The sequence below is a fragment of the Aplidium turbinatum genome, chromosome 2 (assembly GCF_918807975.1).
Source record: "Aplidium turbinatum chromosome 2, kaAplTurb1.1, whole genome shotgun sequence".
Taxonomy (NCBI): Eukaryota; Metazoa; Chordata; class Ascidiacea; order Aplousobranchia; family Polyclinidae; genus Aplidium; species Aplidium turbinatum.
In genome coordinates this window covers 54,561,403-54,588,942 of record NC_137473.1, presented here as the reverse complement: position 1 = coordinate 54,588,942, position 27,540 = coordinate 54,561,403, and the positions used below count along the sequence as shown (strand labels likewise).

The 27,540-nt window shown below is 37.1% G+C and overlaps 1 protein-coding gene across 1 annotated transcript in view; it reads left to right on the top strand.

Moving 5' to 3' along the window:
- LOC145764435 (integrin alpha-11-like) overlaps positions 1-20,891 on the top strand; it is a 40,022-nt gene extending 19,131 nt beyond the window's left edge. Inside the window, exons 11-29 of the mRNA XM_082576050.1 lie at positions 393-481; positions 1,374-1,616; positions 2,014-2,226; positions 2,510-2,649; positions 3,143-3,291; positions 4,209-4,372; positions 5,224-5,321; positions 6,171-6,287; positions 6,648-6,804; positions 9,185-9,334; positions 13,360-13,448; positions 14,127-14,222; positions 14,587-14,695; positions 14,983-15,117; positions 15,649-15,789; positions 18,069-18,206; positions 18,589-18,690; positions 19,089-19,217; positions 20,296-20,891. Coding sequence (XP_082432176.1) covers positions 393-481; positions 1,374-1,616; positions 2,014-2,226; positions 2,510-2,649; positions 3,143-3,291; positions 4,209-4,372; positions 5,224-5,321; positions 6,171-6,287; positions 6,648-6,804; positions 9,185-9,334; positions 13,360-13,448; positions 14,127-14,222; positions 14,587-14,695; positions 14,983-15,117; positions 15,649-15,789; positions 18,069-18,206; positions 18,589-18,690; positions 19,089-19,217; positions 20,296-20,385 — 2,549 coding nt within the window. The 3' untranslated portion in view covers positions 20,386-20,891. The remainder of the gene's footprint in view (positions 1-392; positions 482-1,373; positions 1,617-2,013; positions 2,227-2,509; positions 2,650-3,142; positions 3,292-4,208; positions 4,373-5,223; positions 5,322-6,170; positions 6,288-6,647; positions 6,805-9,184; positions 9,335-13,359; positions 13,449-14,126; positions 14,223-14,586; positions 14,696-14,982; positions 15,118-15,648; positions 15,790-18,068; positions 18,207-18,588; positions 18,691-19,088; positions 19,218-20,295) is intronic.
- The last annotated feature ends 6,649 nt before the right edge of the window (positions 20,892-27,540 follow it).

Here is a 27,540-nt window from a genome sequence, read left to right as displayed (position 1 = left end):
CTTAACAAGTTCTTGGAGCTTGACGTTAAGCTTTAAAAAATAAAAGGCTCTTAGTGCTTTATGAAAGGACCGAGTTTAAATCAGCTACATTTTGTATCGCGCGTGCGCCGTGCGTTGATGACCCATAAATTTATAACTCTTTAAAAGCGTTTAAAAAGAGTTTTGGAAAAAAGTGTTGAAATGTTATCCACTTTAAGAATGATAAAAAAGAAAGGTTTTTGTTGTGTTGGTTCTAACGTTGCGTGGCTGCCTAGTCGAGTGAAGAGAGTCCTGGTACAAAACTCGAAAGGTCGCCGGTTCGACGCCGCTCAGGAGCGTGAGGCTGTGATTTTGGCAAGAGACGTAATGCGCAAGCTTGTGTAAGAAGAAAGTGTTGTTTTTGTATTTTATAGGTTACTCAATAACAAGCGGCTTCTTCAATGGGGGGTCAATCAATGAATTCGTAGCCATCGGGGCACCTCGCTACCAATTGAAAGGAGCTGTAAGTATTTGTGTTCATTATATTTTGATAACGTGACGTAATTTTTTAGCTTTTAACGCTGCTTAAATCAACACACATGCCACATGAAGATACATATGTTCCGTTTGCTACAGAGTTGACAAAGGGGTCCAAGGGGTACTTTGAACCCGGGCCCGGCATTATTTTAATGCCCATTACCTTTCCAAAGGGCCCGAGAGTTTGAAGTAATCACTGCATATTCTTAACATGATGCGTTTTTCTTAGAAGTGTCTTTATTTGGGGCCAGACAACCTCATCAGTACGGGCCTAAATTTTCCTCTCAACGGACCTGTATCAATGTATTGGGTTAAAATCACTAACAATCACTTTAAAAATATTATTAAAAGCAGATTAAAAAGCAGAGATCACAAACCGATGACACAGTGAAGGCAAAGGCAGGCAAGTTGAGAGGCTTTTAGCTTCATGTTTCGCAATAATCATGAAAATCTATAAAGGAAGTAAACTGAGCGAGTACGCAAAACCTAAAAGTTAAAGGGAAACAAAACTTGGGTGTACTCCACTTGGTTGTAATTGATTAAAAAAGAATATTAAAAAACCTCAAAATAAAACACAATGTCATGAACTGTTTCTATAAAGCGATCGATTAGCGTTGCATCGAATTTACACTTTTTCGGTATAACAAACTTTGCATAGAACCCAAGGTTACTTACCAAATAATGAAATGCTTACAGTAAGCTCGGCCAGCAAAATAACTATATATCTTTTATTACATACTTATGTGTAGTACTGTATTTACTGCAGGCTTGAATTTTGCGGCAATAGCATTTGTTGATTCCACAGTGGCTGAGAGCTATGCAGAGTAACTACGCTAATATACTTGTGCAAGTTTTAGTCATGAAGTAAAATTCTTCAGGTGGTGATTTATCGACCGATACCTGGCAATGCCGCTTTTACCAACGCCCGAACCATTTACCCGAACGACAAGAACAGCCAGTTGGGAAGTTATTTTGGTGGAACTCTGCTCTCGCTCGATTTGAACAATGACCGGAGAGATGATCTGCTTGTCGGAGCGCCTTTGTTCATCGATGGAAGTTACGATGACGGAAGAGTATATGTCTACATAGCACCACCAACTGGTAAAAGCCACTTAATGTGGGTGAGTGGCACAATTTTGTTTGCAAGGTTAAAAGTTAAGAGACTATTTAGAAATTGTGGAATCAAATACATTTTGCAGTGTCTTGTACTTGAATTAAACACTCAAAGTCCAAAAGGTTATTTTAGAATTTCTCTAGCTTTTGTCATGCGTAATATTGAAAATATATCATATCTACTGTGTATAGCATTGGGAGAAAAGTAATTTTACAATAACATAAACAGATAACTTTTTTGTCCATTTATTAGATAACTGATTTTCTGATGAGGGCAAAGAGTTCTTGGCGGAAACGCTTGAATTTATTATGTTGTTTTTATAGTGTGTTGTATTTGTTTCGAATACTTCTATTCAATCCTATTACTTTGCATTTTCGATTAGCCTTAAAATTTACACTTTTTAGTCTAAAAATCCGTCAGAAAGATATTTCAAAATCTTGTCCGGAGGCACAAGCGCTCAGGGGAGCAGGTTCGGAACCACCATGGCATCAGCTGGCGATCTCAACGCCGATGGTTACAATGACGTCATAGTGGGTGCGCCATACGCCAACGACAACAAAGGAGCCGTGTTCGTATTCCACGGAAGTGCAGATGGTATCGACACTGCTGTTAGACAGGTCTGTTCATGGTTATCGACTTTTATTCGACGACAAATAGATTATTATCATTGATAATAATTCACTTTAAGAGACGCTTAACAAACGAACCACTTATAAAGAAAAGACCAGTTGCCAGAATTGATTCTGAGCTGACTTAAATCAGTTGATATTGATAAAAGTAATCGATTTTCTCACGGCTTTCATTAAACTAATATGTTGGAAACCTGTTTGATCCATGCTCAGTGGTTGGGTTTGGGGCTGCCATATGATAACAATGTTTGCACCTTATGTACACCATCAGGTCATAAGAGCTTCTGACTTGCCAAACTACAATCTTCGGTACTTTGGCTTGTCCTTGCAAGGTGGGGAAGATTTGGACAATAACGGGTATCCTGATATTGCAGTTGGTGCCCCTAAAAGTGACACTGTGGTGATATTCAGGTGGGTCAAGCAAGATACTTTTTGTATATTAAACAAGTTTTAGCATAATTTTTTTTAATTAATAAGCAATCCTACAATAGTATACTTACAACTTGCCTCATACTTATGTAAGAGTATTGCTTGAGTTATCAGGTTCAAGCAATAGATGTCTAAAACTCTAAATAATTACAATAAAATCAAGAATACGTGAGTCCAATAGTGAATAATGGTAAAATGATCATCTTTTGATCAAACACTAAGATTATTTAATTTTGGTCATTTATCTCATTACAATATCTTCATTATGCCACTAATACTGTTTAATACCTTCAAATATATCATTGGTTTATTTTGAACATGGGAAATCATTTCAGTTTCCAATAAATTTCAACTTCCTTTCCCTGAAGTTGTTATCAACATTTTGTAGACCTGAACTATGTTTGGCATATTGTCTTTCGTTGAGATGGTCAGAAACAAAAAGTGAACTAAACTGATGCTTTTTAAACTCTTTCAGATCACGGCCCATAGCAAAATTTACAGGAAGTTTAGATTTTGATTTACAAAGACTCGATGTTTTCGATTGTTTTGCAAAATCCGATCGCGATTGTCTTCGCCTGACAGCTTGTCTAACAATTGACGGAAACAATGTGGAACCCTCCATCAGTAAGATTGCTTCTACATTTTATATGATGCAATAAGCACACATTAAAATTTAAATTTAAATTTAGGAAATTCTTCAAATATCAATCTGTTTTCCATATCAGTGGTAAATCATAATTGTAACATTGAGGTTGGAAATAGTTCAGTTTGCAAGTAGAATGAATGGTGTTTTTGTGAGAAGTTGGGTTAACCCTTTGAAGGTTGGAGGGGGAGCTGTCAATTCAACTTTTTTGTATCAACAGTTGTATCTCTAAAACCACTGGGGCTGCGACTACGAAATTTCTTGACTTTTGCTAACTTTTATTCACCTCTATTGAGCTGAAATTTTGAGCGAATAAAGGTTATAAATTGAGAGATAGCCTATAAGGTATTTCTCAGCACATCCTCTGAAATATTTCATATTCTATTGTTCAAAATTTTCCCACCAGCTGGATGAAAGTAATTAATTTGGCCCATGTCTCGTGATCCTAACTGTTTCACAGCGTGAAGGGAATTGGCTGTATATAAAATTATGTAAAAAAAATTTAATCACAACATTGCAATGCATGTTCTTCATTACTCTACCAAAAAATAATGTGTAAACTCACGCTACAATTACAGTCATAAGTTACCTCAACATTTCAACGTATATGAGTAGTTCTAAAATTCACATAGTTTTAATTTTCGGATATGCTCAGCGTGAATAATTTTACAAAGTGAATCCCAAATTTTGAAACCGTGCCTTAAAAAATAACAGAGATATCACTCCTAAAGTATAAGAAGAATCGACTGCTCCCTCCCCCCCCCCCCCCCCAAACTGAGCAAGACTCCAGGAGCCAATCTTCTAAGGGTTAAAGCTGTGAGGAAGCTTAAATAACCGGACAAACTGAGAACAAATAAGCGTAATGTGATAATTGGAACAACAATGGTCTTCTACGTAGATGTGGACGTTCGATTGGATCTTGACAATGGCGTGAGTGGCGCTGATAACAAACGAGTCGAATTTCGCCAAGATGCATCCGGGATTGGAACTTACATTATCAGAGACAACATGAACTTCACCAAAGAAAGGAGGCGATGTTGGAACAACACGATATACGTGAAGGTACGAATATGTCGTTTGCATAGCCGAGTAATGAAAGCTATGGCTCGACGTTCAATAGAGCGCCGGTTGAACACGGCTTAAGCGCATGTTGCTGTGTCTTTGCAAGACATTTTAAGCCATGCCGTCGATTGCAGAGTGCCACCCCTTCGACTATAGCCCTTGATTTATCATGATTATGAACAGTAAGCTACTCTAGAGAGACATTCCTACGGCCCTTAGAGCTATGGCCTGCAGAGCTAAACGAGCATGAAGTTCAAGTTTTTGTTTGGTGACTGATGGCGCTTTAAATCAAATCTGGCATCGAGTGCAAAGTGAATTATATCCCAGAAGCGATCAATGTTGAGTGCGAGTGCGAATGACATGGAGTGTTTTAATGTATCGTACATGACTTTGTTAAGTGTCGAACTCCCATTTGCCTGAGGTTAATACTCATATACCAACACAGTGGGCTAAGCCAAAATTGAATTTTGAGGAAACCTTCGAGCTTGAATTGGCTTTAGGCTATTGGTCAAGTCAATTTTAAAGCTAAGAAAGCGTTCATAATTCATTTTGAAATATTGGTGGTTCTTTATTTTCAAGTCTTATTCTCTTCTACTCCTTTGACAACCAGAGGTTGAAAGATCCAGCTCTTTACTGGGTGTGAATCAGAAATTTGTTTTACAAAAAATGAAATTGTGTCTTGTGCGTAGCCCATTGACAAGAGTATCTGATCGATTCTCGAAGGGTTGTAGGTTCGACACCTGCCGAGGTCAAATGGCTGTCTTGGCGCAGAATTTTAAAATTTGGAAAAAGCGTTTTCCATATGATAAATTTATTCTCTCCCTCTAACAAACATGCCTTTGTTCCATCAGCAAATTGTGCCCGACTATTCAGCTGAAATCGAAGCCGTTTTGACGTATCATCTCTCGGACAAACATCTAAGCGTATCCTTGTCTTCCGTGCGTGATCCGTAAGTGGAGATTTTATTTAAACGTTTCATGTCCGGTTTTCTTTCTCCATCCTATTATTATTATTATGACTGCTCATCCGCATCAATATTGGAACTGGCAAATTCAATCCACAGCAGTTTTCAATAGGCTGTCATTCATTACTACATGTGTGCTTCTCTATGTTTTTTTTTTATTCTTTTGCTATTTGTTTTTTTGGGGTTTTGTGGCCGTGCTAACTACTGATATATAGCCTACTACATGATTTTCCATTCAGGCACGTTTTAAACCTTTCCAGGTTTTGCCACCTTTTCCCGTTCATTAACGTGCTGCCTGGTTGGTCTATATCGATTTTTGTAGTTAGTATCTTTTTCGTCTCGGACGCGTTAATGACGAAAAATAGAATGATTGATGATTGATTGATTGATTGAAGTAATACCCTTATTTTCACTGCAGAAAAAAATAATAAAAATCTTTCTATGTAAAAGTTTCGAAGCAAGAAGGAGGAACGAAAATTGTCAAGGCTGGTACCTAAACTGCTAACACTGGGACTAAACTACAGTCTTCATAACATCACAGTTAGAATACAATACATTCTTTTTTACACATTGAGCTTTTTTGAAGCGTGAAATTATTTATTGAAAAGCTTTTGACCTTCCTAACTGCAAATGTCTTCAAAGTTGCATCATTGATATCATAGTCTAACATCAGCTTACTCTAACTATGCAGTGTGTAATAATGCAACAAATCAACCTCTGTTTTACATGCTACTCTTTTACAAAGGCATTGACAGTTTTTACTCCTTTTGCATCGACTAGCAATCGAAACGTTGTTATTTTGGACTGGTTTTAGCAACTGATTTTATTGCACAGAACTATCTCAAACCAGAAGAAAGCAACAACGGTGTTTGCAAGAGACTGTGGTGGTGACAAAACTTGCAACTATGATCTAGCCATCGATGCCAGCATGCAGCTACCCAACTCTAACCTGTAAGTTAATTATCTAAAAATTTTAATTTCGTTTTCATGAAGATGTACAAGAAGTTGGTTTCGTTGTTTCTATTCTATCAACTTAAACTACCATCTAGGCATAACTCCTAGATGCGAAGATGTTTTGTTTTTTGATGATCGCCTCATAATGAACTCAATTGAAGTTAAGTCAGTTTTACTAGTTCATGAGCAAAGACAAGTATGAAAATCTGTAGCTAGTTCCGAAAAAAGGGTCATCAGATTTAGTGTACAGTCTAAAAGAACTTCACGATCAATATTTATCTTTATATATCAGTGTGGATATGTTTGATTTGTCGTACTACTAGTTATTTTTGCCACACTGATAATTAATATTATCAGGAGTGTTCAGGAGTTCAGAGGTGGAAACGTTTTTATTGTGTCGCAACAAACATCCCTCACCCCCATAATTGTTCGAGTTAACCTGACCAATAAAGGAGAGAATGCGTTTGATGTGAAAGTCTTGGTGAACTACACGTCGCAGCTTAGCTGGAACAATGTAAGTGCGGAGTTTCAACAGACGAGGCACAGTTGGCACACTTTTTCACAGTCACACAAATATTAACTTCTTTTTTTTCAGACTTTACGTTTCTTCAACCTTTTCAGTATTACATTTTTCAGTGAAGAATTTTGATTAATTTAAATGCAATTCGTTTTAAATGCCCCTATCAATTAGGCAAAACTTGAAACTCACCCAATTTTGGCTGCTTGCAACCATATATTAGGGGCGTAATTCTAAAGCTGAATACAACATTAACAAGTTGAGGTTTGCATTTTAGGAATTAATTTGAAAAAAAAATTTATGATATAACAATTTCAAACATGCATATTAGTTTGCATTTATAGAAGGCTACACAAAACAAAAAATTGACAGTGGAATTACCAGTAGCCTAATTAGTTGTGAATCACCAATCCAGAACAACTACAGTTTTTCTCGTGTTGTTCAATATCGTTTTTGTCTGAAGATATCTTCAATATTTGGCTGAGGACATCTCTTAGTCAACTAGCTGATAAGAATTCTCAAAACTCACGATTAACAAATCTATTCACAGCAACTAAAAACACGTTAATGTATAGCCATTGCTGGCTAGTGGTGTAAATACTAATAATGGGACAAGGTTTTTGTTTAAGATAAATGCAGCTAAATGAGCCCTAGCATTGAATTCACAAATCACATTTTAACGGTTTGCTTCTCTAGCACAGGGGTCCGCAAATAGTGGGTCGCGACCCAAATTTGGGTCGCGAGACCATCCACAGTGGGTCGCAAACCGGTTTAAACTTACTATAAATATAACTTGCATGGCAAAAATAAATATAATCATATAGTCTTTGATGCTTTTCGTGCTGAGTTTCGTACAATTTGGTACAAGAAAATTTATACTTTCGATTGTAGTACAGTAGTTAAGCCCACGGTTATAAGCCTGGAAGACACCTTGAGCCAGGGCATGAAAACTCTCTCAGCTTAATACCAAAACTGGAGACTGAAACTCAGCGAAACCAAAACTTTGGCAGCAGCTTTCCACCTCCACAATCGGGAAGCTGATCGTGAGCTACATGTTCATAACAATGGAAAGCCTCTGTCCTTCTACCCGAACCAAAATATCTTGGGGTGACTCTAGACAGATCGCTCACATACCGCCACCATTTGGTGTCACTGCGCAAGAAACTGACATCGCGCGCTGCGCTACTCAAGCGTCTGGCAGGCTCTAGCTGACACTTTGCGTATAGCAGCCTTAGCCCTTGTCTACTCTTCAGCAGAGTACTGTGCACCTGTTTGGTGCTGCAGTGCTCACTGCCACAATATCGACACTGCCATAAACAGCGCCCTCCGCACAGTCACCGGATGCCTGCGTCCCACACCATTGGACAATCTCCCCATTATCGCTGGCGTCCAACCTTCTGAGCTTCGTTGCAAAGAAGCCACTCTGTCTCTCGGCCGACAGGCACTAGAGCCTAACCATCTTCTCCAGGTCACAAGATCTCTGCTTCCTTAAACGAGCACACCCGTCGACCGAAATCAAGACACCCATTCGTGCCAGCCGCTCAACTTCTGATCAATGAAGCTGATAAACAAAAATCTCTGCGGCTTAGCCGCGCACCATAAATGGAATTGGGCGGACCGTAAATGGAATTCTGAAGGAAAGTCAAGTACCACCAGACTCCATTCGTTCATCCCCGACGCCGACACATGCCCATCGGCCTGACACTACAAAGACAGGCATGGGTACGCCTCAACCGTCTTCGTACGGGCGTCTGGCTTTTCCGTTCAACCATGCATCAGTGGGGAATGGCCTCTTCCTCTTCTTGTGAATGTGGTGCCGAGGAACATACCGCAGACCACATCATCAATGACTGTACTATCTCCAAGCCACCTAATGGAGTTGAAGGTCTACCCGTCATGGATTATAAAATCAAAGACTGGCTGCTCTCTAGTAGCCTTCCAGTGTAGTCCGGGAACATTGTGAGTCTGGGGTGGTAAAAGGATAGAATAGACCCTCGGCCTCAGAGGCTTGCACGTCGACGACGACGCCCACGGTTAATAGGTCTACCTACTTATTAAGCTCAATTTGGTCCGTTTCGGAATTACTGAAGGTATAGGAGTGGTAGAAAATTGTCCTCCGCTTAATAAGCCCAAATCGTCCGGTCCCGATGTAGGCTTAATAAGCGGAGACGACCGTATTGAAATTGATATTAATCTGCATAGTGTTTTGCGCAAAATTACATACTACCGAAAGGTTTGGGTCGCGAAGATTTCGAACGATTGTTTTTTGGGTCGCACCAAAAAGTAGTTGCGGACCCCTGCTCTAGCAGCTAGAGTCTAGCTGGGGCAAAAGAAATGAAAACTCGACGCGTTTAATATTTTGTTTGTTTTTATCCAGTTGCAAAACATCAAAAATTCTAACAAACGATCAAGTCTTCCTTGCATTGATGACTCACAAAGGGACTCAAGCACTCCGACAAAAAGAATGAAGATTCTGAATTACCGATATGACCGAAACCACGGAAACATTCTTCCCGAAGAGAATTGGGTACGTAAGTTCAATCAGAATGCAGGTAAAAATCCATACAGAAAGTGTTCCTAGTGAAAAACATCCTATTTTTTGAGAGAAGGGATATTTTCCAGGTTATATTCTGAGTGGATATTTTTTGTATGAATTTTTACCGATTACCATTCAATCATCTGTGGGCTACATTAACACCAGATTGTTTACTAGGGTGGATCGTTTTTGAACTGTTTTTTTAATTCTCTCGGGGTAGTGGGGAAATGGTGCCAATGAGTGAGAAAACAATCATGACAAAATTTGAGATTCGTAACAAATTGTCTTCAGCCTCTTCATGGGGCCCAAAAAATGAAAAATGGGGTTAAAACGAAATTTTTTCAAAAATATTTTTAGTTTGGGTAGATACAATATTGTTTAGATATATCTAAATAACCTAAGAAAAAAAATTGGAGTCATTTGAACTATTCCTTCAGCTTCCTCACAGCTTCTGAAAATTACCATTTTGCTGAAAATTTCGCATTTTTGTTTGTGGTTATATAACTACAAACTTCGTCAGTGACGTAAATTCAAATAAAAGACGTAACTTTTTCCTACCAAATTAACCCAATTTCATTAAAAAATGACGCAACAGCTCAGGGCAGGTCTATAAAGAGAAATACAATGACGTTTTATAGTTGGCAAAATGTCTAACGCAATTATGTAATTATGTAACCACCCACAAAAATGCGAAATTTTCAGAAGCTGAAGGAATAGTTCAAATGACTCCAATTTTTTTCTTAGGCTAATTAGATATATCTAAACAATATTGTATCTACCCAAACTAAAAATATTTTTGGAAAAAATTTCGTTTTTGACCCCATTTTTCGATTTTTGGGCCTCATGAGGAGGCTGAAGACAATTTATTACGAATCTCAAATGTTGTCATGAGCGTTTTCTCACTCATTGGCACCATTTCCCCACTACCCCGAGAGAATTTTAAAAAAAAGTTCAAAAACGAGCCACCCTATTGTTTACATTTGTTGCATCTTGTGGCCTTAAATAAGTTTATATTTACTGTAAGCTACAAAAGTTAAACATCTAGAAGTTGATTTGTTGCCTAACAAGTGCAATAAAGAAATATTTTCATTTTTCTGATGAGGGCTTAGGTTAAGCCGAAAACGTTCCAATGTAATGGTTAATTATTTATAAATTTAAAATGTGTGTGTGTAACATACTCTTATAATGCTCTACCCTGTTGTGTTGTTGTGCCTTGCCTGTCTGTACTACATAGAAGTGAACTCTCAAAACAATTAAATTTAATAGTCTAATTACTCTAAACAACTTATTTTTGTATTCTCCTGCTATGATTGTCCTACGGGCACTTGCTTACCGAAGATGCAACTTTGTAAGTTATCGTGTCTTACTAAATCATTCTTCCAATGCGGAAAAGCGGCTACAGATGTACAGTCGATGAAGCTTGCAGTTATTGCTTCTGTAAAATGCAAAATGCTTGTTGCTGGTTGGTATTGTGTGGTTACTGGTTATCCTCTTATTGGCCAAACGTCGTTTGCTATTGGAATCTACCATTTACTTCACAAATGTCTCCAAAATATCTAACTAGTGCTGTCAAATTAGATTTCAATAAAGACTAAAGTGCAAGAAGGCTTGCCGCTGACATAAACTTTACTGCTTGGACATTATATTTTTCTTAAACATTTTTTTTCTCGTTGAACCATAGGCATACGAAGCCGAGCAACATTATCAAGTTTAACATATTAAAGATTATTATATTTACAAAAACACAAAAAAACTACGCAACAAATTAAATATTGAACGTTTTCGACATCACACGATGTCCTCTTCAGGAGTAATATCTTATATAATTTTACTACATCCGAATAAAATACAATGGTTATTATAACTATAAACAGGAAAAAAACAAAAACTGCACAGTGCTTCTGACTAGCTCAAACTCAACGATATAGGCTCTGCGAGAATCAAAGGCAACTGCAACAAAAGGTGTTGAACAGATCACATGATGTGGTAGAAAGGCAAGGTGCGAAAAAACTAATTTTAAAATACAGGGAGCAAGAAAGATGAGCCGCAAGCATACAATTGTCTGTTCAAAGGTGGATTGTGACGTTTTATGTACAAGGCTTCCAAGATTTTAGTTTGATGCTCAGACCTGGCTCTGGACATAATCTCAAATTGTTTGATAGAAACATTGTTTTGCATTCTTACGAGGAAATGTGATCTTTGATGGCACTTTTCTGTATGTGTATAGTGTATTTCTCTTTATAGACCTGCCCTGAGCTGTTGCGTTTTTGCATTCTATACACGAGAAGATGTGATCTTTGATGGCACTTTTCTGTATGGAATTAAAATTCAAGTGTTCCCCAGTGTCTCCCGCATCGACCACTCATTGAGAAAAAGGATTTCATCAAATTTTTAAATCTGGCCACTGAACGTATGTTTATGTTTAATAATCGCTTGTTTAAGCAGATCGATGGCGTCACCATGGGTTCTCCACTTGGTCCAACTTTGGCCAACTTCTTTTTAGCGCACTTAGAAACGAAAATGTTTGAAGTGTTTCGTGACTTTTACCCTAAAATGTATGTACGTTATGTCGACGATATTTTTGCAATTTTTGACAACGATCAGTCTTGTTCCCAATTTCAAACCTTTTAACTGCTCAACATCAAAACATCAAAGTTACGGTTGAAAACTCCGATAACACTATTGCCTTTTTAGATGTTGAAGTAAAAATAAACCATGATTCGTTTGGCACACAGATCTGGCGAAAACCAACTAACACTGGCTTACTTTTAAATTACAATGCTTTTTGCCCAATATCTGGAATACTTCTATGTCTTTTATCTCGTGCCCGTTTGGTTTGTTCGACGGATTTATTGTTCCACAAGGAAACTAATAAGTTGAAACATATGCTACATTTAAATGGATACTCGTCATATTTTTTTGGTAAAGTATTGAAAGCTTTTTTGGATAAAAACCCGAAAGATATACCCGAAGAAGACGATTTTAGCACCTTTTTTGATATAGCCTACCATTCCTGGGAAAAGATTCGGTAAGATTTTCAAAAAATCTAGCTAAAATTGTGAAAAAGAAATTTGATTGTGACATTTACCCTGTATATAGAACGTTCAAAGTAGGCAGATATTTCCAGCTAGTCACCTACGTCTTTTGCTCTATGTTCTAACGTTGTGTATAAATTCAGTTGTTTGCATGATGCAAGCCTGACATACATCGATATGTCAACAAGACATTTTTCGACCAGAGCTGGGGAACACTTGAATTTGAATTCCATACAGAAAAGTGCCATCAAAGATCACATCTTCTCGTGTATAGAATGCAAAAACAACGTTTCTATCAAACAATTTGAGATCATGTCCAGAGCCAGGTCTGAGCATCAAACTAAGATCTTGGAAGCCTTGTACAATGTACATAAAACGTCACAATCCACCTTTGAACAGACAATTGTATGCTTGCTGCTCATCTTTCTTGCTCTTTGTATTTTAAAATTAGTTTTTTCTCACTTTGTCTTTCTACCACATCATGTGATCTGTTCAACACCTTTTGATGCAGTTACCTTTGATTCTCGCAGAGATAGGCTGTATCGTTGAGTATCGTTGAGTTTGAGCTAGTCAGAAGTAGGCTACTGTGCCGTTTTTGTTTTTTTTCTGTTTATAGTTATAATAACCATTGTATTTTATTCAGATGTAGTAAAATTGTACATATGTTATTCCTGAAGAGGACATCTTGTGATGTCGAAAAAGTTTAATATTTAATTTGTTGAGTAGTTTTTTTGTGTTTTCTGAAAATATAATAAGCTTTAATATGTTAAACTTGATAACGTTGCTCGGCTTCGTATGCCTATGGTTCAACAAGACAAACTCTCTACCGAAGCTCTATTTTTATTCTCGCATAGGAAATAAATGTTGTTACAGTTTTCTTGAACTCAACAAGAATCCATGAAGCAATGAATGTAGTACAATAGTTGCGCTAATGCAGTGTTGCCAATTTATTTTTACAATTTTTTTCGCTTGTATTTTTAGTGCTACTTTGAAATCGGCCTATCTTCCAGTAGTTTGCGTACAAGTGGAAGTATTCCTGAGATATTGGTGAAAGTGTCTGCTAGAACTGGGTAAGATAGAAAGAAATGCTTTTTCAAGTAAACGTTTCATATTAATTTGAAGTAAAACGGTTAAACTTGATGTACCAAAAAGAAAATGGTGGACTGCAATGAAAAGAATATTACTAATAAAATAGACAAACTGCGTCCGCTGCATTGCCGAGTAGTGAGAGCCCTGGTTCTACATTGCATAGGACGCCGGTTCGACACCGCATAAGAGCACGTGACTGTGTCCTTGATAAGACACTCAAAGGCATGCCGTCGATTGCGGAGTAGCACCCCATCGACCATAGCCCTTGATTTCTCTTGGTTATGAATAGTAGGCTACGCTTCATTACAAAGTCTTATGGCCTGGATAAAAGAAACGGAGTCAGAATTGTTCATAATCACGAAAATCAATGGAACTTATAGCTAAATAAATAACTGCAGACATTGCACATCGTTTCAGCCTTCCAGCCTCCTCAGTACAGTATGGTGCAGTACAGCTAAATAAATATGTTTTTTTTTACAAAACGTTAATCTTAAATCTTAAGCAAGCTCAATAATGTGTAGTATTACATCAATCCGACCTTGCTGGGTGGCGATTGCCCTAATCGCCTCCTCTCCAATAAATCCGCCACTGGTTGCTAGTACACCATTTTGTTTGTAGAAGTAAGACGAAGATAACTAAAAAATTGTGCAACTTGGCAGATCGCTTGGAGGAAACGAAGACGACACGGACACAAGGAACAACAAATGGTCTGACACAGCTCCAGTGCTCTACATCTCTGACGCAACAGTTCAAGAGTAAGAGATGTTCTTGTTACATCACAAAAGTGTAAAATGACATTCATGTAATATTTTGAAGAATAATTTAAAGATTAATTGAGAAACAAAGCAGATGTTATTACTAACCCATCTCACTGCTCTGCAGTTAAATATTTCGTATGCATCCGTACATACAACAATTGAATATACCGTAACTACCAGAACTAAGGAAACTTTAAGAAAACTGAGTAGGCCTATCACACTAAATTGATGAAAACAAGTGTATTATAGTCTAGAACATTCGCCACACAAATTTGGCTTTGTCAGTACATATCTGCAACTAATAAATCATATAATGAATTATATTGAGATATAAAACCAAAGAAACTTTGTCTGTCTTCAGGAGAAGCCTGGATACTCCTGTTCCATTTAACTTCACAGAAGATAACGGAACTATCAATACCGTGCAAGGGATTGGTACCAACACATCCGACATTCAGTTTGTCTACTTGGTGAGTAGATCAACAATGTAGATTGCAAAGGAATTCATACGTCACAAGACGAACAATGTCAAACAACAATCTTTTAAAAAATGAAAAAAAAAACTTGAATGCTTTGTAACAACAATTAATGGTGGGTGAAAAGCTCATTTTTGAAGAATGCCTTTGATGCTTAATCCTGCCAACTTGGCGAGGCTTTGAACCACTGACTCTAGCCCGGTTACCGAGGTTGGCAATTTGATGTTTCTGATTGTTGAAGTTTGTTCTAACAATTAAGTTTACGACGTTTTATGTCTCAGGTAAACGGACGAGGCCATTCTAACATCCCCAGTTCGACAATCAACTTATCTTTCCCTTACCGGCTACCAGGCACCACTGATAGCGATATGATGCACCTGCTTTATCTCACCAAGTACTCTTGTATGTCGACAGAGGTAAACGAACTTTCTGTTTCTCTTTTAGCAGCATAATCGTTGCTTGCTTCACAGTGTAGATACAGACTACCTGTCATAGCACATGACTAGGGAACTGTGTTCCGAAAACTAGTGCAAATCGCTATTGCCACAGTGAACTCGGAGCATCAGGCTAAAACAGTTCGTAAGTATCTACTGTACATTGTAAAGTAAACTTGCATTATTTTATTAGAAGAATGGCTTATGCCCTAGCCCTGCACATAAATATTTATATATTAGTGGACGAAATAGAAGTTAATCTTTGTGTTCAACATCAAACATGTCTTCCCAAGCACAGCGGCATGCTTTTGATGAGATCACGATAAGAGACAATATCTTGTTCTGAATGAGCGTTCATCGTCAAAAGAACTTCGGTTGCTGATCTTTAGTTAGTAGTCACAAACGAGAGCCCTTTTGAGAGTCGCATAGAAAGGTTGTCATCATTCGGCAACAAAGGGACAGTCCTGATAATCCCACAGCTGGGTTAAAACTAGTCTTGATGTTTTCCTTCAGGGTGAGGCTGATTGTGTTTGCGATGAATCAGTGGTGAATCCATACAACTTGCTGCTCACGTTCCCCACAGACAACGACACAAATTTGAACAACGTCATGCTCAAGCCTAATCCCGATACTATTAATGGATCGACTTTATTTGTAAGATGATTTTAAGATACAGTATGTTTTCACACTAAAATCAATGTTGATTTAATGATATCGTGATTTCAATGATAGTGTCGGTATAAATAAAATAGTTGATTGACGATAAACATTGTTAACGTTTAGTTTTGTCTTCTCACTTGCAAAGTTTCAAAAACCTCGTGTTGCAATAAGCTATGCTATAAAGTAAATCTTATCGTTTGCAAGATAGAGTTTTAATGCAATGATATAAATTTTGGGAGTAGGCTATTATTTTTATTGAAATAAAACGCTGTGATCTAAACATCTGTAAATTTAATCCTTTATGCATCCCGGCTCTTTAGTTTCTGACTGACAAGTGTAACAATTTTGCTCATAGATATCTAACTACTTTTTATCACTTGCAATTTTCTATGTTGTGCAATTAGGGTAGTTCAGGGCAAAACAAGTCGTCGGGTAAAACCGGTCAGTTTGATTTTAATCAAGCATAACTTTTTTTTTTGGAAATAATACACTCAAAAAAATGCTTTAGCGCACTTAGTGGTTCTTTTGTGATGCGACAACAGCAACTGCTATGCAGTTTTTGCTTGCTATCTTGGTCTAGGCTGCGAAACGTAAGTTGGTGTAAAATTTTACCTTCATATTTTGGACTAACTTTTTTTTTGTGGTTGAGACTAAACAGAGCATTACACTATGAAAATTGTTAATTAAACCAAGACTTTCTAGTTTAAACAAAATTACAATTATTGTAATTTGTCTCAAAACAACTCATCTTGTAGTTCTTCCTTGGAAATTAGTTTTATTGGGTATTTATTTTTGTTCAGTCATGGCTATTTTGGTTGGGGCAACACAAGTCAGTCATGAAGTGCTGTGCCAAACTTTTGGTGAAAATGCTAAACTCTTTAACCAAACTGTCATGTAGGCTTAGGCTACCTGGTTCATAGGGTATTAGTTGCCTATTACATCAAAAATCAGCTTATCCTAGTGTGAGCGAAGCATTTAGTTTGGGGGGGTCTACCAAGGGGGCACGATTTTTTTTGATTTTTGGCCATGTTTGAGGCCCTATCACTGCTAAACCAAATTAGGTAACAACCCAAATTTTTTACAGGTGATAGTACTTCTGCCAAATATTGAAAAAACAACATCGTTCACATTGTAACTCTAAAAGGTCAAAGGTCATAGACATCCAAAGATGGCCGTTTCCAGCTCTCGGCTAAGATTTTCTAAAATTTTAAAACCTCGCCAAGACCTCATTTGTGATTGGTTTTGGCTGAAATTTGGTAGAAATGTTGTATATAAGATTCACTATCCATTGAGAAAATATCAGTACAAAAAATTAAAGGATTTGGGAGTTATTTAATGTGAAACGTGGGTCGAAATGAAAAAAAGCAAAAAGGTGGGGTCCTTTTAATATCTTGGTTACCCCTGACCCCAGTGAAAATTTGCACTGAAATGTTGTCCACTTATTCACTAAGATATGATAAGTTTACCACGCAAAATTCATTTATGGTTCTCAATGTTTTCTTATAGAAAGTGTGCGTCAAAGTTTGGACAAAAACGCAAAAAATCACAAATGAAAGATTTAAAAAAAATGTAACAATATTGAACTATAGCCTACTAGAAAACGTTTGAAGTGTATTTTTGATTGTGTTTCTATCAATTGTTCACAAAAGCAATTCTTCTAACATTTGGCAACTGTAATGTACCGGTACCATGTATACCTCATTGTTAGTGAACTAAATGGCAAATTTTGTCATAATCTTCCTTGCTCAGTTTGTTTTGTCGTCCAGAAGAACCATGGATATTCGGCACAACAATTGAACAAATAATGTCATAAAATGGAATCCAGCATGTTTGCTGATGTCTGTTCTGAACGAATGTGCTGCAGTGGTGTACTTTGTATGTGAAACTGCACTTTGTATGTGTAAATATACTCTTTCTCTCATCAAAAAACACTGACCTGTTTTACCCTTACTTAGGGGTAAAACCAGTCATTTGACTCGGTCGTAAAAATGATGTTTTATTAACATAACTTAAAAATAAATTTCACTTTTTTTTTGCTATCTTGTTTAAGGAAGCCTTAGTATAACTGTTTAACACTAAAAATTGAAACATTTTTAACTTTATGTGAAGATATACACAATAATACCAAAATGTGACTAGTCTTGCCCCGCACTACCCCTAAGTGTAACGTTAAAACCTCAATAAAGTGTAACGTGGTATAATTTATTTTACTGACATACTTTGGTATTTTTCTGTTAAACATGTTCCCATTTTGTTTGTCTTTTGATCAATAGGATTGTTCTGGAGACGAATCTTCTGGAAACAAGGAATTCTGCGAAACACTTCGATGCACTGTCTCCGATCTGGCATTCACAGACACAATTACATTCAAAGCTACGTTTCGCCTTTGGACGCCATCTTTAAGGCTTGAGGTAACTATCTTTTGACATTTTTACAAAATAATGTACAGTAGGCAATGTATAATTCAAAGGATTTTTTTTAAATGTCGTTTTGTATCCAACATGACATTGCAAAAAGCTAAGCATAACATGAAATAAATTTGCTAACAATTGGCACATCTTAATGAATATGTTTAAGTTAAGCTGTGAAATTTGTTCCTTGTAAATGCATGAGCTAGAAACTTTCCATTTAGGCCTAATAAAGCATGCCTGTCTATGTTTTACATAGATTACTGCATTACCTATCTTTTTACATAATTTAACTGTTTTACGTAGATTAACACATCATCTATCTTTTTACATACATCAACTGTTTTAGAATTTAGATAGATTAATACATCGCCTATCATTTTAGAACGACACCCAAGTAACGCTGAGAACAGGATTTCGCTTTAGTACAGAAGCTTCTCCTCTTATAGTCAACGAAAGAGGTGATCAAATCGTGATCGAGGAGCAAGTAAGTGTCCAAATCATTCAAATTGTTTGAAAGAACACACCCTGGTGTTGTCACATGCAAGATCAAAACACCTGATATAACCTCTGGAAGTTGTACTCACATCTGATTGACTAAAAGTCTGAGTAAATGTCGATTTTATCACTTAGTCTACTGAACCAAAAGAGCTAACCTAATTAACACCGAAAAACTGGCTATTTTCAAATTAGATGCCCGAAGAACAATCTTAATTTATTAACATAGCCTATTATATGCAATAATAAAACTACAACGTTTGGTTTGTCAAACAACAAAATTTTGTTCAAACTGAAAACTCAAAATCTGCCCCAACCATTTCAATACAACTTTTACTTGTATTATGATTATATCATTGTCATAATTATATCATTATACCATCATAGATTGACTCCATTGCGAGATGGTACGTAGCCCCACTCCAAATTGACTCGACTAACACATTATGGATCTATATCGTGGCTGCTATTGGCGGACTTCTTCTTCTCGCAATCATTGTGATCATTATGTGGAGGGTAAGTTGGATCATAATTCATGGGAGGAATAGACGATTGTTAAACGAACAAAACCCATTGTGTTGATAACATTGCAACGTCATCTGCTGTTGCCAGACTAACAAGCGGAAGACTACTGTGACACCCACCTAAAACAGCGAAACTAAATAATGATACCCTGTCAAGCAGGGTTAGAATTGGTTCGGTTAACACCGATTCTCTGAACCAGCAACTGAACAACAATTCTCTGAACTAACGTTGACGGGGGCCTGGAAGGTAGATAACTTGAGGGAATTTTGAGAAATTTTAAAAATTTCAACTTGAGAAATTTCAAACTTGAGGAAACCTCAGCGTATTAATTGATTAGTGCTTTTTTTAGCATTGTCTAGATTTAGGGATCTTATTAGTATTGGGCCTAAATTTTCCCAACAGCCTTGCTTGGAACATTAGGCTTGTATACCTTTACCGACGTCCGTCATAGAACTGGTTTGTTAACTGGCTGGATCCATTACTAGCTTAAAGGTGTTGTTTGTTTGTTTGTTTATCTTTATCCTGCATTGCGGGAAAGCGGACTTGAGCGCTATGCATCGGTGTACGCCTTCCGACATACACCTGACCCACGCTGCAGCCGACAGCAATGTCTGTTTCCGGTTGTCTACTTAACTTATGACTTAAATTTGGTACTACCCATTACTCGAAATCGATCACTAGGTAGAGGCAATTATCGTAAAGTTTCTTGCCCAGAGAAACAACAGCAAGTGCGGATGGCTGGAGTCGAACATGCAGGCTCTCGACTGCGAGCCCAACGCGCTAACCACTCGGCCACATTGAACACACTACATGGAGTAAACTCACTTTGTTTCATGCATTCAGTCCCCCAAACAACTGAACCGTATCACAAATGGACTAGTTTTGCATTAACTGTTTCCACCTTTTACTCCAGTTTATTTCCTTGTGACTTTCCATGCAGCCCCCACACTTCGAAAGTGATATACATTTAGTCTTAGTGTGATGTGCAATTAGAGTAACATGCAGCTGGTTGATCTCTTGTCTTAATGTTTGCAGACGTAGCTTGGTGCCATTGTACTTCTTGTTGCAGGTTGGTTTCTTCAAAAGCAATTACGCCGACAAGAAAGAGCAACTGGAATGGAACGAAGCCCACGACAACGCGGGAATGAACGGATTTTGATTCAACGAGATATTTAAATTATTGCACAACTCGTGCTTAAAAACTCTTGAACCAGGTATCTCTCCAGACCTCATCTGGTGAAGATCTGCGTCAAACGCCGCACTAATGATTCTCAGTGTCTGTCTAAGTCTAAAAATTACCAGTGCTGTACCATCGTGAGCTTACACACTATTTCCGAAAAACAGCACTTTAAATTTTATAACGTTTATTATAATAAAAAGCACGTTTATTATTCTTCAGTAATGTAGCAAGAAGGGTTTGTAAATTCTACAATCTCTTCTGGTCAAGCTATTAAATTGCTGTACTTCCAACGTTTGCAAATACACGTTTCGCTACGATTAACATGCAACAGCAGGTACTGCCAATAAAGACACAAATACAAGCAATAAGTTAAAAAGCTATAAAAATATCGCAGCACCCGAACACGCACTGCTGGATAGTCCAACTGTGTTCTCGTCACTCAGCTTCAGTCAGAAGTCTCGCGTCCTTTCAGTGGTCTGCAATAAAATGTGATGTTCTAGAAATTTGCGTCATAAATCGAGGATTGCGTAAGTTAAAGATTTCCAACAAACAGGTCCAGTATGTTTCCTCCTCTACTGTGCAAATGTCAACTTACTATCGCATAGCTGTTCTGACCGCTTTTTAAAGAGATCTGGTATGTCCAGTAGAAAGGAGTCTGGAGATTCTGCCAACAGAAACGTGTATTAGTGGTGCCTGGTGGTCTGATTTGATGTACAGCGCAGTGTGCCAAATGCGCATGCTAAAGTTTCGAAACTTGGACTTCAATATTATTGGAACCGTGCGAAGCAAGTTGACTTTCTGCCAATGGTATAATTTTTTTAAATTTCTATCAATTTAAGTGTATGACCCACCTATGCAAGCCGATATCCCCATGCTTTCGACCGCTTCCAAAACTATCCGAGCGACATGGCTCAGATATGGAGCTGTTGGTGTGGAATACAACTCAAACAATTCTTCAAATCTGCAGCGTGTCGAAGCAGCTTGAAGAAAGCACTCCTTGAAAGAACGAACGCTCTGTTTGAAGTTACAAATTACAATTAGTTTGAGAACGCGAAACAATTACAAACCTTTCAACACAATTGAAAATTCCTGCAAGCATTATACTACAATAGTAAACTTATACACTGAAAACTGTTATGAGAGTCAAAAGAAATAACAATTTTAACATCTCAAGTGTTTGCAGCGTTGTCACAAAATTATGCTGCCTCTATAATTCTGTTTGGATACAATGACAGATCCACTTCAATGTCTCGCTTCAACCATAATCACTTGCCTACAAATATCACTTGTTTTTCGCCCATACATATCTGTAATATAACGTCTTGATTCTGTCGAGAAGAGAGTCCACTACTCCCGGTGCGCATCCGGGAACGTTTCCCCGCACTCTGTGGGGGTAGGGAAGGTTGAAGAAGGAATGGAAACAAAATGCGTTGATTTCAAAATTCGGTTGAAGCTCGATTGCATTGTGATGTTATACAATGTTGATATCATATTCTAAAACGTACAAAAAAAACTTCCGGTGTGATTTACGCAATTTTAATATAAGTTTGAAATAACAAACATGGCAATTGACAAAATATTTGCGAACTTACACTTTTGGCAAAGAAATAGCAAATATTTTATTGTTTGATATCTAAATTTAATACTTCCACGAAGCTCAGACTTCTTTGCAGAATCATCAACTTTGTGTTAAACCGTCAACCCAGAACCAAACAAGCCCAGGTTTGCATGACTTGAAAAAAAAACTTGTTAAATCTAATCAAAAAATAAAAAGCCCAAAATACAAATACTAAACTCATGTTCAGCAAACAAACGTTTCGAAAACTACACTGTCTTCACCTTCAGTGTTATAAGTGTCAATGTGCTATAAAATACTGTATAAATTGGCCTCTGCTAAAAAGTGAAAAAATACAGTTCAATAAATACACATTTAACTGAATTGTTTTACACATCAATACATTGAAAATGCAAGCCAAGTAAGCCTTATTAGCTTGTTAGACAACATTTTCCTCCGCCCCATTAGCTCAGTGGGCGAGCTTTGCCGCCTGCTTATGGGACGAAAGCATCGTCATCGTTGGAGGGTAAAGGTTTAGGGAGTCACTGACAGAGGTCACTCTGCTTCCCCTCCGGGCAAACTAAATATATAAACTGGAGTCTTGAATTTTGACTATTATATTGTGCGTCACAATGAACCACAATCAAATAAAATTCTCACAGGTTTTTGCGACAAAACAAGTCTGACAACTACTAAAATACATAAATTAGACCACATAAGCTACTATTAACCGTATCTGTCACTCCTTCCTTTTGGCGTCAAGAGCTACTGGCCGAGACCATCAGGTCTACGTCTCTCTTATTGCTAATTACTCCGTCGGCTTATATCAAATAACAAAGGGAAAAAGTATGCCTTTGGTCAAAAGCCTTATCTATCACTTCAATCAATTTATTTCGTAAAATATATTCGTGATTGTGTATTTTAGGTAGAAAAGGTGATAAAGACTCGGTTTTTGACCTATTTTTGCCATTTCTTGGTCAAATTTCTCAGTTCACATTTTATTTTGAAAGTCCTCTTGCATAGAGCACAGAATTTCATCAATTTTGTTTTTCCGTTTCTGTGCAAACAGTATTCCATTCACTTTTTGCACTACAAAGCAATTTGCTCAAATAATAAGTTACCTTCCTAATCATTGTCTGCCAGCAAAGAATGACTCATATCGCGTCAAAGACCAACTCCCTACCCAGACAGCAAAATCGACATTGAATCAATGTAAAAATGACGGATTTTGCTGCCTGGGTAGAGAATGGAATTTTAGCGCTGTCGCGTAGTAAATAACAAACACAAAATGAAACCGCACGCTAATAGTAAACTATCAATCAAGCTATTGAATACCAGGAAATTTCTTGCATTTTATAACTGGCTGTGACAAAAGGTTTATTGTGAACTTCACAATTATCCGATACCAACATAATCGGGATTAAAAGTTGGGGCAAGAAAAAAAGGAAAAGTCAAGAAATCTCAGGCTTCTAGCGTCACTGCTTCTATGTGAAATTGCTGAATTAGCAGAGGGCGAGACCATAAGGTCTACTCCAGTAACAGATACCGTTAAGTTTTGCTTTTTTTTGTTATTGTTGTATGCAGGCTTTATATAGCCTATCTGTAGTTGGTAGTAACAGCATAGATTTAGATTAAGTGAACGAGAAGGCAAGGAAGCCAATCTTCCTGTCCATCTTCAAGCATAACAATAGATGTCCTGACATGCACAAAACAGGGCCACTTCCCGCACAGCAAACAATGTCGGCTGATCGTTGGCCAACGGTCGCGAACGTCGCGGTCGGCTTTTCGCCGCAAAACAACCATTTGCCAACTAACATTATTTCTTTAACTGGACAAAGAATCAGTAAAAAAGGGTACAACATGTTATAATTTGGTGATATAAACCACATCAAACATTTTTTTTACCAAATATTTATTGTGTAAAACTTGGTTGTGGACACAATGCTAAGACAATGGTGGGCCAACGTCGCATTTGTCGTCGTGGGCATTCAGTTGAAAACCAACCTCCAGCCACCGATTGTTTATTTTGATATTCCGGGTGAAATAATCTTACATAATGAAAAGTACCCATTACAATTCTGTGAATTGAAGCTTTTATAAATTTTTATTTCAACAAACGTCAATATCATAAATAGGTTGTTAACACAACGTTGAACCAACGAAGAACCAACGTCACGTACGTCACCGTGGGCATTCGGTTGTCAGCCAACCTTTTGAGAATAAATCTCAATTTTGGTGTTTCTGGCAAACGAATTAAGAGATATGGCAAGTATGTATTATAATTCTGTGAAATGAAGAATTTTTAAAGTTCATTTCAACAAAAATTTAATATGACTAATATAGTTGTTGACGCGACGTTGTGCCAATGGTGGACCCCACAGCGCGTTCGTCGCCGTGGGCATTCGGTTGTGAACCAACCTTTCTACAACAAATATCATTTTTCGTATTCACAACAAAATAATTCGAAGCATTGGCCAGTATATGTTACAATTTGACGAAATTAAAGTGAACAAAGGTTTATTCTAACAAAAACGCTATATAAAAAATATTTTGTTGAAGCGACGTTGAGCCAATGGTGGGCCCCACAGCGCGTTCGTCGCCGTGGGCATTCGGTTGTGAATCAACCTTTCTACAACAAATATCATTTTTCGTATTTACAACAAAATAATTCGAAGTATTGGCCAGTATATGCTACAATTTGACGAAATTAAAGTGAACAAAGGTTTATTCTAACAAAAACGCTATGTAAAAAATAGTTTGTTGACGCGACGTTGAGCCAATGGTGGGCCCCACAGCGCGTTCGTCGCCGTGGGCATTCGGTTGTGAATCAACCTTTCTACAACAAATATCATTTTTCGTATTTACAACAAAATAATTCGAAGTATTGGCCAGTATATGCTACAATTTGACGAAATTAAAGTGAACAAAGGTTTATTCTAACAAAAACGCTATGTAAAAAATAGTTTGTTGACGCGACGTTGAGCCAATGGTGGCCCCACGGCGCGTTCGTCGCCGTGGGCATTCGGTTGTGAACCAACCTTTCTACAACAAATATCATTTTTCGTATTTACAACAAAATAATTCGAAGTATTGGCCAGTATATGTTACAATTTGAAGAAATTAAAGTGAACAAAGGTTTATTCTAACAAAAACGCTATATAAAAAATATTTTGTTGAAGTGACGTTGGGCCAATGGTGGGCCCCACAGCGCGTTCGTCGCCGTGGGCATTCGGTTGTGAATCAACCTTTCTACAACAAATATCATTCTTCGTATTCACAACAAAATAATTCGAAGCATTGGCCAGTATATGCTACAATTTGACGAAATTAAAGTAAACAAAGGTTTATTCTAACAAAAACGCTATATAAAAATAGTTTGTTGACGCGGCGTTGAGCCAATGGTGGGCCCCACAGCGCGTTCGTCGCCGTGGGCATTCGGTTGTGAGCAAACCTTTTGCCAAAAAATCTTAATTTTATTTTATTTATTTATTTGCAATCAGACTCAAAGTCCATAGAATTCAAAATGCTTAGCCTACGCAATTGAATCAAATAGTTTTCAATTAGAGAAAACACAAGTCTCACGAAACAAAGTGTTACAATCACTCATACAAATAGCCTATATTAAAATGTTGCATGACCAAATGCTGCATAAATTTGATTAAAGAAATTCATCTTTTGATAAACGTTTTTACAGCTTTTCAATAGTTTATAAGTCAGTAAATCGGTTGGATATCGGAAATTTTTGAAAATGAAATATAAGCCGTCGCCAAAAATTCATATAAAAATAATATTTTGTTGAAAATACAACCAAGAAAACTCAAAATGCAAAAATTTTGTCTTGTTTGAGGATAAGGATTTTCGTTAGCCTACATCTGCCGTATTTAACGTTTGACTAGAATTAACTAGATCAAAATAAAATAATTTAATTTGGACCAAAAAAATGATTTCATCATGTTTTTACAGTAACCGCAAATATCCCCCATAAAGTAGCCTACAAATGATCATATGAATGTTTGTGGTGGGCAAAACTATTTCTCAACCATTCAGACTTTCGAGTGTTCAATACAAATTACTTCCTTTAGCCACAAAACTTGTTGTTCTCATCTCGTTTGCTTCGAATTTTCGAAGTATTTCGTTTCGACCTAAAAGTTTCTATTGAAAAGCAAAGTCCAATTTTTTCACATTCATCCAATGTTTGAAGATGTTGAATCAATGTAAAATGCCTGATTTTGTTCGCCAGTGATTTAACCCAAATAGAATTGTGGTTTAATTAAATCCAAAGTTTGATTGAATTGAATTAAGTTTAACTACTAGATTCACCCGGACAACAGAGCAGAAATTGATTTTCATTGATTCAACGTTCACAGATGTTGATACAAAAGCATGCTTTGCTGGCTGGCAATAAACAGCTCTTTGTTAATTAGGTCATGCATTGGTGTTAATTAGGTCATCCTCTTCTTTTTTCATTTTTTTCCCATGCTGCCCTGCTTTCAAATTTATTCACAGTGAGTTGTGACGGCTTGAGGGCTTGTACGAATTACAAAGATAATATTGCGGTGCTTTGGTATGTCAGCAAGGTCCAACCAATGAAATTGCGAAAGATTTTAAGCCTACAAGCTCCAGCCTCGAATACTATCATTAGTCGCCTGGAAAAGCATTGGTGAGTGTATACTAGGTACTGCATATCGCTGTTTTTATTGTTGTTAGCATTTTTGATAAAGCATGAGATGGTTCAATTAGTTCAATGTAGTAGCCTACTATAATTAATTATAATGCAATACCGATACATAATTATTCATAAATTTAGATTTTAGGACACACCTGGGTGTGTACTGTGCAGTGCATTGATTTTTGTGTTAATTTCGATAATACTAAATAGCTTATCTCCTGTTTTTCGATGAAGTCAACTTTTTGTAGCAAGCTTGCGCGGTGCGTTTTTTGTAAGGATTCTGAAAGTAACGAAAAGGTTGCAGATGCTTGTTTAATAGATCAATGAAAAGTCAATTCAATACCAGTACTTATTTTAAGTCAGTTTGTTTTAAATGGACACTGTTAAGCAAAATGTTTCCTCCTACATTGATAAAAAAAGCTCACCCTCAATAATTTGTTTATTTTTATGTCGCCAGTTTTGTGGCTCAGACTACTGTCTTGTATCGCAATTTTGCAATTTTGGTACGATCTAATTGATTAAAAGCAATTAGTTTTAACATAAAATCTAAAAAAACACTAAATTATTGGGTCAAGTTTTTGTTAGGTCATTAAGGTCATTTTAACATTTTAAAGTAAATTGTTTTGAATATTCAGGTCGATGAAAACTTGCTCTATTTGTGAGGAATAGGCTGATGATGATGGATGATGGTGATGACGGATGATGATGAGGCTACATCAGATTTCGATAATCCCTTTTCACTACAAGCACAAGCATGGTCAGCTTAAGCATTTACCCCTTTACCTTATGTTTCTTTTTCAACAAACTCTCAGTTTTTAATGAATAATAACTACAGACAAAGCTTCTGTAGTTAATTTAATGCAAGGTTGCATGAAAAAGGTGTTTATTACAGTGACGAAAAATCATAATT